The sequence below is a fragment of the Trachinotus anak genome, unplaced genomic scaffold (genome assembly GCF_046630095.1).
Source record: "Trachinotus anak isolate AG129_WGS33_773 ecotype Australia unplaced genomic scaffold, CSIRO_AGI_Tana_v1 ptg000005l, whole genome shotgun sequence".
Classification (NCBI taxonomy): domain Eukaryota; kingdom Metazoa; phylum Chordata; class Actinopteri; order Carangiformes; family Carangidae; genus Trachinotus; species Trachinotus anak.
Window position 1 is genome coordinate 25756856 of NW_027273856.1, and position 14132 is coordinate 25770987.

Here is a 14132-nt window from a genome sequence, read left to right on the forward strand (position 1 = left end):
CTGCTTCATCCACTAACAGAAAAAACATACAATATGGCTGTTGGAACATTATTGGAATATTATAGTGGTTTTCCAGTCAGAGAGGTCAGTGATGGGGTCTCACCCTCAGTGTGCACTGCAGACACATAGGTCCAGTTGTACCGCTTGACGATGTCCAGCATGGCCCGGGCCTGGAGGGTGTCTGAGGGCACGACCCTGAGGAAGTACTTGAACAGAGTCTTGTCACTCAGGTCGATGCTGGTGGCAGAGTAGGCGATCTGCGGGATGTTGAAGAGCTGCAGCAGATTCTGCACCTGAATGGCCACTGAGCTGGATCCCGGTCCGATCACCCCGGCGATGGGTTTCTTGCTGGGTGGAGGCTGGTTGGACGGGGTTCCGTCGATGCACCACTTGGATCCGTCCTTATCATCCCGGATGGAGATGAGGGAGTCCCGAATGAACTCGATGCTCTGCTCCAGGGCCACAGAGGAGTGCCAGCAGGAGTCCCGGATCTCACAGCCCAGGCTGATGTTGGGCAGCAGGTTCGGGTCGGAGTTGATGCGGTCCAGCGCGTGGAACATGGCCTCCACCCTCTGGATGCCGTACTGCTCGCGGACGTCCCCGCACTTCCGCTCCGCCACCTTCTCCGCGGACGGCTGGTGGTGGACGGAGAAGAGCGCGCCGATGATCACGTCCCCGTCCATGCGGGCCACGGAGCGTGACGCGGCGCGGGGCACCACGGAGCGCTCGTGGATGCTGCTGCTGCTGCTGCTGTGGGAGAGCACGAGGACGCGGGAGAAGAGCGTGGGGAGGCAGAGGAGCGCGAGGAGACCCATCTTTACGCGTGCCATACTGTGCCACATCGCGTGAGCCGCGCCGACATACTATCCACTGTCCGTGAGCGCGTCCACGTTTATCCCAGCGACCGCGATCTGCCGGCACCGCACCTGCGGCGTGTCCACGCACACCTGCGGAGACATGAGACAGACTGCTGTGAGAAGACGGCGCCAGATGTGCTGAAGGTTTATGTAGGAAGAGTCGACGGAGCACGCATGCTCCTTTCCATCAACGCCCTGTTCTGCATCCCTGCTGCTGAGGAGCTGCTCCTGCCAACTACCACCCAGGCGCCTTTGAGCAAGGCACTTAACTCACATCACACTAATCAGCGGCCAGCGGTGGCTGACGGGACAACTGGCCACTGGGGATTGCCCAACCGTGCAGGTAATGAGCTCTGGATGGAGCAGCCGGGTATTTTAAAATCCCTTTTTTTTTTTTTTAAATCGTGCGTTTAATACAAAGAGGCAGCGCTCTGAGTGGGGAGAGGCTCGCTGCACTGTGCCGGCTGCCCATTCACAGAACCGGGCAGAAGGCAGATTTCAGCACCGCGGACAGCGCGCTTTCCAAACCCGTTATGAGGACGTGTTTGGGACTGTTGCCTGGGCTCGTCGTCCCCCCGCAGACACATCATTCACGATCTGACTCAGCTAGTTTCTAATGAGGCTGAGAAACAAACATCCTTCCATAGTCGAGCCCTGATATTTGAATTCTGCATGAGGACTGATCCAAGACACACTGCTGTTCCCCTGGCGCCGCATTCTTCCTCCTATCTGTCGGGCAGCCTCAGGCAGCAAGGGCTGATAATAATAATAATAATAATAATAATAATAATAATAGTAATAATAATAATAATAATCGCAATAATAATAATAATAATAGTAATACACGAACTAAGCCAATATCTTAACCAGAGAGAAGCATAACAAGAAAAGCATGTACCTGTCTCTGTTTCCACGGTGACGTTTACACGCTACACGTGAAGCTTTTTTCTCTTTTGCATCAAAACTTACCTGAATCCGCGAGACATGTCGCGTGCCTTCGTCCGCCTTCTGTAGCGCGTGGTCCTCGGCTGTTTCACTTGAGTTTCTCTCTCTCGCCTTCTCTGCTCTCTCTCTCTGCTCTATCTCTCTCTCTCTCTCTCTCAGCTGAACATGAAGACCCCCCCCCCCCCCCCCCCGCAACCATCGCCTTGTCTACAGTATTAACGTCTTCTGCCGATATGATAAACGATTAAACGATGAGAAATGAATAATAAGAGTAAGACCTACACTGTTATTTTGTTTTGGGTTTTTTTTTTTTAATCACAACTAAAATGAAACAAAATAAAGAAATCTACTGTCACATCTGTAAAAATCACACAAGTGGAACATTTGAGCTTGTAATCAATATCATCTCATGCACGGTATTTTAGCCACTTCATCCGGATATGAATGGATTCAGGACTGCTTTGTGGCAAAGTGTAGGTCGCCCTGTTAGATACGCCCAGGTCAAAGAACGCGACCCCTGCCAAAGTAGCACGATCAGCATAGTAACACAAAACTGCGATTATGTTTAATATACAGCGCGTCAATAACACTGTCACTTTGAGAGAAACACAGGGCTGAAATGTTCACCAGGAGACGTGCGCGGGGATGTTTTAGTGCAGACATGTGGAACAGCTGACTTTTATATAAATATTACGAACTGTGAATGGTTGTCTATGGGAAATGGGGGAGGCATGATGATAAATGACATCTGATGATATCTAAACTATAAAGGCTACAAGCCCGGAAATTGGCGTACAGCTTCCCCAGACTCCAGTGCCTCATTTCCATGAAAATGGCAGTGATAGTGGTACCTTGAGGTGAGAAATCACCAAATATTGCAAAAATGTTTTGACTAATATCTCGGACACCATGAGAGAGAAGAGGGAGCTGGGAGCCTGCTGCACACAAGCAGCAGCAGCTTGCAGCAATCAATTTTCTATGGAAACTCACATTCTAGTTATTCTTGTGTTTTCCTCCCTACGTTTATCCTACATGTTTACAGTTATAAACCTTAAGCTGACATATTAAGCATGTTTAGGAGATTTTGGGGATTTCTTTTGGTGCAGATATCCTATAGTCTATTTTATATGAATTGTTCTATGATTTTTTAAAATGGTTGGCTATGGGAAATTGGCAAAACATGATGAAAAATGATGATATCTCAAAAACCATAAAAGCTACAGCACAAAAAGTTTGAATAGCTTCCCCATAATTCAGTGCTTCACCTTTTCAAAAATGGTTGCTATAGCACCAACATGCGGTGATAAATCAGCTTACAAAAACTGCAAATTATTTTGGCTCATATCTCAGCCACCATGAGGTGGAGAGGAAAATGGTGTCTATGGAGATAGATGTAGATGACGCTGAAGAGCTTGATATAAGCCACGTCCATTTGTATCATAAAAGTTTTCCTGCCTTTTTATCCAAGCTTCACTAAATTGGTAAGTAACAAGTTTAGACAAACCAGAACTCTTCTTCTTCTTCAACCTGCTGTAACTTTAGAATGTTTCATAATTGCAGCAAAATTATGAAATTGTTCCACTTTTAAAATGTCAAACGTGACTAAACCATATTAGCTTTTAAGCAACGTGTTGATATCTCCTATTTATAATAATCGAGTTACCCATTTTTTATGAGGAGTCCATAAAATCACTAGTATCTGAATAATCGTAAAGGCTACAGAAATGAACCTTGACAGCTAGCCCATCATGAAATGTTTCACATAGTCAAAAAAGATTCATTGTGATAGCGCCATCATGTGGCCATTTATTGCTGTTTTATGTAACTGACACTTTTACACCTATATTTTTTCTTGTAGGCTCATGTCCCTGCTTTGACCACCATGATGGCCTTTTTTACACATGTCCTGGTTACAATGGATTTTGTCGCTATTTGAGTTCATTTGGGGCCTGGCCTCTCACAGCGACATAAGCTATTAGATACCATGGATGCACCATGGACAGCAACCAACAGTTTGACTCCTGCTAGCGTTTGGTTGAAGGTCACGGATGACATTTCAGTCATCGGGTCAATGGAGGCCAATAGATCTCAGTTCCATCTCTATTTAATGAATAGAGCTTTACTCACTACTCCAGCCTGATGTTCACATACAGCCTGTGCAAGGATGATCTGTGTTATTCTAAGTTAACGACTGTAGGTCTGATGCAAACACGTTTCATTTGGAAATAAATGACATAAACGTATTTTGTTCATGTTATGGAATTGTTTTGATTATGGCAACGGCCAGCTTCAGGAATTAAGCTTCTATAATTGAAGAGAACTTCTGAAACAACTCCGCCCCTCTGCGGTGGAGACAGTGAGCGAGTCCTAAAGTCCACCCCTCGCATTAATCCTAGACAAAGATAAGGCCCACTCCCCGGGGAAGGGGAGGGGGCATGCCATGCAGTTTAAGTGATAGGGTCCAGTCGTGACTCACGCCAGGCGGTATACATCACAAATAAACTTGTAAAGGAGTCACTATGACACTGCCATTGCTGGTGCCCGAGGCTTCGGGAGCGAGCATCTGATATTGAACCTGAATAAAAGTGACATGTTTGAGAAGGAGAGACTTCTTGGATTCTGCAGCCACACTTCAGGGCAAAGGGCGACGGTGCTCTGTTTATTCCAGGACTGCAGTCTGCATGGGTCGACCGCAAGGCTTTCCAACTATGACTTCAGCAGTACTTTGAACACTGGTGAAGAGACACCAATCCGTTAGATAATTATCAATTAGAGAAATGTTACAAAAAAGGTACATGTTATTTTTTTTTAAAATTATGTTCATTTCAAGTTCTGCAGTGTTTTCCCCTTCCAGTGTCAAGATATTATTGATGTCTCAGTCGCTGTTCACGGTTGTGAAAAATTGGATCGGCCAAAAAATAGACATACATTTCTGTTTTATTTCCTCAAAACATAAACCCCATCAATCAATCTTTTGGCGGGCCTATTTTTCATGTTTCATGTCAGGTCTTGCTTTGCACAGTGGGGTTAGCCAGGGAAGTTGGTACTTATTCAGCAACATCTGTCCTTTTCATCGACTCCGGATTGACATCCTATTAAAAGTGCCACAGTTTACAGACAACACAAAGAGTCTTGCATAAATGCCCGATTCGTTGTCTAAAATGCTACATTAAACCTCTTTGGCTAAGAACTTGCAAAGGAAAGCATGGTTTCCAGAAGCGGACAACTCTTGAAAAGGCAGGTGCGCCGGATAATGGTGAGTTGCAAGGTTCATAGCACCATCACTGGTGAAATGAGGCCAATGAACGTAACAAAAAACAAAAACAAAACATGGACCCCAGGTGGAAGAGGACATCCAAAGCTTGAAATAATAAAATATATATTTAAAAAGACTGCTCTGAAACCAATGCTGTCTTACATAAGTGGAGTGATAACTGGATTATTAACTACTTTTAGCTTTAAAATGCCAGTTAGTCTCCAAAATCACTTGTTCTCTGTTGTGACTTCTTTGATTGAGAAATTTTAACATCACCCACACATCCATCCACCTACCCATCTCTCCACCCTTCATTTACCAATCTATCATCTGTCTCCTGGGTTGGTAGTTGAAAATGCAATACACAAGGTCAAATATTTTTGACTGTGTGAGTCTGGTTTAGTCATGGTTGACCTTTGGTAGCCTCTTATTCTCTCACTTTCAGTAAAGTATCAGATTTTTAATGGTTGCCTGGCACAACATAGACAAGTAAACAAATGAAACATATAGACTAGTGACTCAGATGTATGCATAAAATCATTCTTGGATTCATCCACTGCATCCTGCATATCTCATGTTTCAATAAGTCTACATCATGTAAGTATTAGTAGCTAACTCAATCTGTATATGTAACCATTTTAAGATCGTGCATGTACAGTATTGAGGATTTGAAATTTGAATTGTTTACAATGGTTTAACTATAAATACAACAGTGAATTCTCATTTGCTCACTTAGCTCAATAGTACAAAGATTTTAAATGTGACTGCAAATTCTGAGTCCTTCTCATAGAATAAATCATTTTAGATTTTATATCATATAGCGATGGTCCCAGTGACTGCATGGGTTTGCTTCAACACCTCATGACAAGTGTATTCGGCACTGCTATCCACTGTCCTGCTGATGTGTCCATGAGTCAGGTCCTCCAGCTCCAGGGGTGCTGTTTTGTAGGTGACCCCGACCTCGAAACGTGGCGTCCCCCTCTGTTAACGACAATGAATTGAGACAGTCACCAGCACTGGCTGAGGCAGCTTCAAGCAAAAACTGTGCAACACTGACCTCTGCTGTTTGTTAGTGGTCACTGCCTGCAGCAAAAAGAAGGGTAGGGCAATGTACTCGGCCAACACTGAAGTGATTTTTCCATTTTTGAAGATATGACAGGAGGGGTCATTTTCCTCGTTTAAATGATCTTTATTGGACTTTTAAACTTTTATATCAATTTTGTATAAGTTTTTGTTTCTTATAGATGAAATAACAATTGTAAGTTTTTTGTTTTGTTTTTGCAAACTGCTATGAGCAATTAACAGAAAAGTAATTTTCATGGTTTAAAAATAATTATGTACAAGTGCAACTTCAAAGTTTTCATGGTGTATTTTAAATTTAGTGACACAAAGTTAAATTTCAGTGTAAATTATGATCTTGTGGGCAAATCCTTTATTAACAAACGTTCATTTTTTTATTGTTAATAAAAAACTTTGTTTAAAATTACAGAGACGATTCAACTAACACAATTAAATTGTGTTTTTTTTTTCCTTTGTTCTTTTTTTTTTTTTTTTTTTAATCAGTGTAAAATGGAAGTACATTTTAGTCAATAAAGTTTTGACAGGAAAAGAAAAAAAGGAGGCTGAGTGAGAGGAGATGCAGCTAGCTCTAGCGGTTGCTCTACAAAGGTAACTACAGTTAACAGCCAGTTGTATTTATACAGAACCAGACACATCTTCTCATACCTTTTCCTGCTAATACAACCATCAGGTGAGAAACTACTCGCATACTAACCCGACGTTTTGGAGCCGAGTTTGCTTGTTATGAACCGTTCAACTTCCCGAGCTGGCTATCTGTTGTTAGCCAACATTAGCCGGCCAGTGAAAGCTAGCCTGTTATTGTTTAAAAAACAAGTTGATTTAATAAGGAGAGCAGTTGACAACAAATTGGATCGCAATACGGGCATGTATACAAACTGAGGTACACTTTAGCAAGAGCTTCTCATGTTACCGTCGGCTCTCTTGCTACAATGCTGTTGATTGTAAGTAAACTCCAACTGTCAGGACCGTGAAGTAGCCACAGTGGATTCCGGGTCGGCAGCTGCCTTTAGTGTATGAGGCACTTTTTAAACGAGGCGAGTCAGTCTGAACTGCTGGCTAAAATCTCATTTAACCATTGCTGAAGTGTTAGACATCCACCAGAGTTAAAGATTTTAGTTAGGATAAGAACAGAGGTGATGATCGTATAGTTCATTGAGGTTAGGTTAGGTGTTGTACGGTTACTGATGTCCATGCAAGCTGCGTTTATAATTGTATCCAAAGAAAGTGGGCATGTATAGAGACAGACAGTTGCCGTTTTAGCTACTTTGCAGTAATATCTTGAATAAAATCTCGGTTTGCAGAACATTGTGATTTTGTCAGTTCTCTGTCGACGCATGTAATTAGCAATGATCTATGTCGACCATGTCGGATAATGAAAAAAGAAAAAGCCTACAACACTAGTTTCCTTTCTGTATCTTAATGTTCTTTAGGTACACTTCAGAGGTGATATTCAAGTGCTTGACAAAGATAACTAGAAAGCATTACTCAACTATCACTAGCTGAAGTCCTAATTCCATATTACATACTAATTGTTCATAGTATTACAATATAATCAATGTAATATACCATTCTTGCAGTTCATTTACAATAAATAAACATAAATTACCATTTTATATTACTCACAGGAAATTATACAATACATGCATTTTTAGATGTTAGTTAAACTACAACTTTTAAGTTACACTGTCAATTTAATTTGACAATTTGACAGCAAAACGTTCTGTTTTGTAAAATTTGGATGTGCATCACCACTACTCGCAGCTTCTCTTAATGTTTTACAGCAGTGAATAGCTTTATGCTTGACATTGTTGGACTATGGTGTATATTCAGCACACTTCTTAGTATGCATACCAACTGTTTTTATTATACCTTGACAGTTTTTAGTGTGACTATACAATGGACTTCTAACCTGCTTAGAATTAGTATGTAGTATGGAATGAAGACATAGTTATCTCTTTTTCTAAATGTAAGAAAGGAAAGGTTTTCACCTCCTTGGTATAAAGCTTGTCAGCTTCCTAATAAGGTACTTGTATGAGACAGCCTTTTGGGTGCATCACGTGGCTGAAATCACTTCCACATAGGGGGGAGAGGGGGCACTGTTTTACAGCAGACTCTAGAGAAGGCACACCAGCACCTCAGACAATTTAGATTTGCTTAGTCATTCAGTTTGTTTGGAAGTTCTGTGTCATTATTCATATGAAGAGATTGTTACATTACTATGTCAGTCTTATTTTAAAATCACTTTGACCACATGGTCACGGTCTTTACAACTAAAAGGTGTGACAGAGCCTTTGAAGTTGCTGCTCCAAAATTATGTAACCAGTTGTTATTAGATATTAGATATGCTCCCTCCATCTCCAATTTTAAATCTAGGCTAAAAACATTTTTTACTTACTGGCCTTTTGGCTCAATAATCTTATAATCTGTTGTCATATCCATAATTCTGTACTTGCTCCTTGTTCCTTCTTGTTTTTGTTATTGCGTTTCCGTATGTAGATAATTTAAAAAGTATGTTTTTACTTAAATTATTTGTCTTACTTATTTTAATGTTCTTTTTACAGCGCTTTGGTCAGCTTAAGCTATGTTTAAATGTGGACTTAATAAAATAAAAATAGAAATAAACTGGACTTTATAAATGACAAGGGATTACATCAGTTCTGCCATGTTAATATTTAAGCAATGAAATTATAAAATAAATAAACCTGCTCTTTTTTGAATAAATGCAATGGACACTAATTTCAGCAAGCCTATCCCATTCTGTCTCATTTTGCACAACTATAAATATTTCCTTGTGTTTGGGACAGAGCCATAGATATTAAGTGCATGTTTTTATTCTAATATAGTGTTAATACAAACACATCCCAATATTTTTACTTGCCTTAGGAATATGAGGAGGGTAGGTTAAGATCTGTTTTGTCCACATTTACCACATTAATACACATGAAACACATTCATGTACACTGGTCTTGAGTATTATACTTGTATAGCTTTCTAGTGTTGACTTACTGGATAACTTTTTTTTCTACTTATTATTTATTCTCCTCTGCTTGCTGCATTTGTACAGTATCTATATTTAGCTTTCCAGTTTGTTTTATGGTGTATTTTTTTTTTTCAACTTACCCTCCTCCCTTTGCTCTGTTCTTTTTGCATTTTTATCTAGCCTGTTTCTCGTACTGCTGTAATTCTTTTGATGGATAGACAAAGCCTCAAGAAGCTTTGGAATTTTACTCCTCTTTGTGCCAAGACTTTTAGCTTAGGGACATGGATCTCAGCAAGCACAGTGACATCTGGTGGTTTGCAGTAATTATAGCAGCCATTCAAGATTGGACAAAAGCTCTGGTTTGTGTATAAAAGTCTAAGAAGGCTACTTTTAAAAATATTCTTGCCTGTAATGTCCTTGTTCAGAAATATTGCAGTAAATGCATATATGATAAAGTCAAATAATTCATGAACATACATCCTACTTATCAGATTATTTTATCATAAGATATCTATCTATCCATCCATTATCAAAACCACTTATCTGTACAGGGTTGGGAATGGGTGGCTGGAGCCAATCCCCACTGACACTGGGTGAAGGCAGGGTACACCCTGGAAAGGATGTCAGTCGATCACAGGGCTGAGATATAGAGACAAAGAATTATTTTAATGTGGGCAATCAGTTTCTTTTCTCATTCCACTAGTCTAAGAGTATCACGTGAGTTGTCATTTGACACTAGCTCAGACATATTGCCATTTCACAGTGGTGAAACAGACTTTTGTGCTTCAGTGTAATCCACCCAACACTACTAATTTCCCCCCTGGAGATCAATAAAGTCTTGTTTTGTCTTGCTTTATTGACTTTCACACACATAACATTCTTAGCTCTTTCCATTTATTTGGCAGGACAGTGGCTTTTCTTACAGTCACCCCTAGGAGTTTCCCACCTCGTCAGCTCTGAAGATGGAGGAGGACCATGTTCACTGTATGTCCTGCATTAACCAGAGATGCATGGTCAGACCTGAACCAGGGATTTCGTGTGATATTATCAGCTGTCCTCTAGTGTGTGGGGCTGTATTTCACTCCTGCAAGGCTGATGAGCACCAACTTATGTGCCCACTGGTGAGGGTCCCCTGTCTAAACAGTGGCTATGGCTGCCCTGCCACTCATGTGCGCAACCAAATGTATGGACACCTTGAGGTGTGTCCAGCTGGAGTGGTGTGCTGCACTATGGAGTGGAACAGATGGCCAGTTAGCTGCTTGGACTATACTTCCTATGAGAGCCTGAGCCGCGGGGTGGAGGAGGTGGAGCAGCTGGACATGGCACTTGCCCTTCAGGACCAGCGTACACTACTCGAGTCCCTCAAGGTGATTGCCATGGCACCTACTGCAGAGGGAGAGCCACTTGTCCCTGTTAGTAAGGAGAACAGGGCAATAGACTCAGCTTCGCTATCATCTGCCCCTGAGGCCTCCACGTTTATTGAGTCAACTTCACAATCAACATCCTCACATCAGCCACAACCTCCCCCACCAGGCTCGGCAAAGGAGAAGATTGTCAGTGGAATTAATGGGTTGACTGAGGAACACTTCGGTAAACTCTATGAAGCCACAGTTGAAACTGCAAGAAGTTTAGCTGCTGCTTTAGACTTTGTTAGCAATGCTAGTTCTGTTGACAGCAGCACAGAGTGTGTGAACAGAGGAGCTGCTATGTCGAAGAGTAGAGTGAGCAGCAATGGCGACCTTCAGAATGGACTGGAAGACAAATTACTTGTAGCTGTTGATGGCTTGAATAAAAGAGAGACAGAGGACAAAAGTGTTTGTTCTAGCTGTTTGAGTGGAAATTGGGTTCCTAAAGGAACAGACCTAAAGGTTTTAAATTCTACAAATGGACCACAGTCAGGAGCAAGGGAGGCTGTCTGTCTGGAGACAGCCTGTCCTGTTGAGGTGCAAGATGACCTGAATGCTGGTGTTTCTCAAGAGTCAGTGACCCCTCAAATGACTTCTCCAGTGCATGTCACCCAAGGTGTGGCACAGAGGGCTGGTCATGTGGTTCTGGAAGACAGGGGGCTAGTTCTTTTAGAAAACCATGGGTCTGAGCGGAAGTTCCACAATTACCAGTTTTTTAGGGGCCAGGGCCAAGGGTTATTACCTAATGGACGGATAGGTTTCATCCCAGACAGGTCACTCTATAGATTGCGACCCAAAATGGAGGACAAGGCAGTGGATACCTCGGATCTGGAACAGGATGACGACCCCATGGGTCTAGGAGAGATTGATCTGATCACAGCAGCCCTGCTCTTCTGTCTAGAGGAATCCAGAGAGTGTAGAAGGATCTCTGATACAGTCTATGTTGATGGCTACCGTGTTGATTTTGGCACACAGACTTTCACTTTTCCTGCAGCAATCTTGGTAACAAACACAAGAGTGGGTGACATGGCCTCTGCGTCCGCCTGTGATCATGCTGCCCCCCAGCTCACCTATCCCAGCCCTTTCCGCACTCTCCGCCTTGGCCTTGTCCTGGAAGCTCTGGAGGTTGAGGCAGTCCCACATAACCGTTACCTCCCTCCTAACCCCCGCTACCAGCATATGTTCCCTTTTGTCTGTGGTCAGTCATTCCGCCGGGACCAGTTTTCTTCCCATTTCACAAATGTCCATGGGGACATTCATGCTGGTCTCAATGGTTGGATGGAGCACCGCTGCCCCCTGGCATATTATGGCTGCACATTTTCCCAGCGGAGGTTTTATCCATCCACCCAGGGGGGCAAGGTGGTTCATGACAGGCACCTCAGGTCCTTTGGGGTTCAGCCTTGCCCAAAGGCAAAACTTCCAAGTGACTCCCAGTCTGACCAATTCAGTGGGCTGCCCATAGAGATACTGTGGCACATAGCTGGGTTCCTGGACAGTTTTAGCCTGTGCCAGCTGTCATTGGTTTCACGGACTATGAGGGAGGTGTGTGCTAGTCTCCTCCAGACCAGGGGCATAGTGGAGCTGCAGTGGGAGCGAAGACGAGGCCCTTGTCCTCCTGGCACCGTGTCATGGCAGATCAAAAATAGAGTGAGTAGAAAACTAGACATCAAAACCTACTGTATGTTTTGGATTTTTTTTTTTTTTTCTCTGAATCACTCATTAGATTGGTCACAAAAATGCATATATGCTTTTGTAAGAGGCAACATTACAAACAGCTGTTATGTTCCCATAAAAATTAAAATGTTTTAAATTTGTACACCATTTATAAAGAAATAGTTAGATATTTTGGGAAATGTGCTTATTCGCTTTCTTGCCAAGAGTTTCATGAGAAGATTAATACCACTCTGTTGACTGTTTGTTAAAGACAGAGCTAGAGTCAGCAAGCAGTTAGTTTAGCCTAGCATAAAGAAAGGAAACAGGGAGGAATAACTGGCCTGGGTCTGTCCACAGGTAATAAAATCCACCTACTAGTACCTCTAAAGCTAAAAATACCAATTTGACTATTTCTTGGCTGGGAGCAGAAACGTCCAGGTGTCTCCGAACAGATATTTTAGGATTTGCTGGATACTGTAACAAAACCAGGAAATGTGACTTGACACAAGGATTGTGTGGAAATTGTATGTAACAACTCAATAGGAGCTCTATTAAAATTTTTGAATGCAATACCCTCTTCATTCCAACATCCTTTTTATATTTACTGTCACAGGTGTGGAGATTCAGCACTGCCTTCAGCCCAGTGTTGTCGTGGGGTTTCACTGATCTCCCCAGTATGTCGGACCATCTTAAGAAGTGCCACTTCAATGTAGTGGAGCACAAGACAGAACCTATACCCCTTCCTGCCATGTGTACTGCAAGAGACGGACACTCACTGCGTCGTGTCCTGCGTCACGTCAACACCTGACCAAACAATGCTGACCTCTCATAGCTGCATGAGAGTCACTGTTGTATTATGTGGATGTTGCAATTTAAGATTTTCAGTTTTGAAACTAACTCTTCTTGTATTACACTATTGATTATGAAGAAGCCTTAATGAATTAACACCTTACTTGTCACAATGAAGGTCTGTTGTTGTGGGTGATCTCTGTGTGGAGAAAAAAACATTAACCATTTGGCTTTGCATGAATTTTTGCTGAAAATGCACCCTTGTTCTGGTAATATAAAGTATATTTTCTTGAAGATAGATATGCACAATAGATTTATACTATTCTATATGATATACTGAGAAAATGGAAGGAGATCTGAATGTTTTCACTATCTTGCCTTTCAGTAGTAGCCATGGGGAAAAAGCAGATTACTGGTTATATTGCATTATTTCTGTGTGACAGAAGTTATGCCAGCACTTTACGCAGGATTTGCTACTCCCTCCTATGCTGATCTGTGACCCTAAATGAGCTAGTCTTTCTCATCCCAGTTTAGGGTGTCAACCCAATGCAGGTCTTTGTCTGTGTTTGTCGGATGCGAGTCAAAACAGATGGATATTAAAATGAGGATAGCCCAATAATGCATGTGATTTCCTATCATTTAATAAACTCTTTACAGCCTTTTATGTGTTTGTTTGTCATAAAGTTATTCAATATAACACTTGATTGTTGTTACTATCCACAGGTGTTTTGATAATAAGGAAAATATCTGATTTTACCTGGAAATGTTAGAGTGCAATATTGAGCAGAGCCATGTTGCGACTGGTCTTCATATTTCCCTACTTTGTGTAGCTATTTACTATACTTAGAATTATAGTTACAAAACTTCAACATGCTTGACAATGCCTGTAGGGCTCCACTTGGATTTACTAGTAACTGCAAAAGTCATAAGCACCATACATTTGACGACCATGTAGAAGCATTAACTGTTTGTTTTACAGTCAAGAAGGTTCTGAAATTTGTATCCTACTTGTAATGAGCTTTGGAGAGCATCAAAACAATGCATCAAATGCACAAGTATTTCCATTACCATATATTATAGCAAAAATGCAACAACACATTATTTGCAATTGTAAGACCATCAAGAACATAAGAAAACAGTCATGACAAATACAACTTTTGCTGCCT

At 42.0% G+C, this 14132-nt stretch overlaps 2 protein-coding genes across 5 annotated transcripts in view; one reads left to right on the forward strand and one right to left on the reverse strand.

Annotated features, from left to right (window-relative positions):
- Window positions 1–1942, reverse strand: part of grm1a (glutamate receptor, metabotropic 1a) — a 33260-nt gene extending 31318 nt beyond the window's left edge. For both annotated transcript variants that reach the window (XM_071479319.1, XM_071479318.1), the window contains exons 1-2: window positions 1827–1942; window positions 104–947 (exon numbers count right to left, since the gene is read on the reverse strand). In XM_071479319.1, coding sequence (XP_071335420.1) covers window positions 104–842 — 739 coding nt within the window. In that variant the 5' untranslated portion in view covers window positions 843–947; window positions 1827–1942. The remainder of the gene's footprint in view (window positions 1–103; window positions 948–1826) is intronic.
- Window positions 1943–6633: 4691 nt separating this feature from the next.
- LOC139622142 (F-box only protein 30-like) lies at window positions 6634–13630 on the forward strand. Of its 3 annotated transcripts, none has more exons than XM_071479321.1 (3): window positions 6634–6726; window positions 10024–12171; window positions 12791–13630. In XM_071479321.1, exons 2-3 carry the CDS (start codon window positions 10081–10083, stop codon window positions 12983–12985), a joined length of 2286 nt encoding a protein of 761 aa, XP_071335422.1. In that variant the 5' UTR covers window positions 6634–6726; window positions 10024–10080; the 3' UTR covers window positions 12986–13630. The 3 variants fall into 3 exon arrangements, with proteins under 3 accessions (XP_071335422.1, XP_071335421.1, XP_071335424.1); XM_071479320.1 differs by having other exon boundaries at window positions 6669–6808; XM_071479323.1 differs by having other exon boundaries at window positions 6681–6808; window positions 10029–12171.
- The last annotated feature ends 502 nt before the right edge of the window (window positions 13631–14132 follow it).

What these genes read in the sequence shown, in the direction of transcription:
- LOC139622142 (XM_071479321.1), top strand. Translation starts at nt 10,081, where the DNA reads ATGGAGGAGGACCATGTTCACTGTATGTCCTGCATTAACCAGAGATGC. An exon ending in CATGGCAGATCAAAAATAGA is followed by an intron (nt 12,172 to 12,790) that starts GTGAGTAGAAAA and finishes TTACTGTCACAG; the next exon opens with GTGTGGAGATTCAGCACTGC.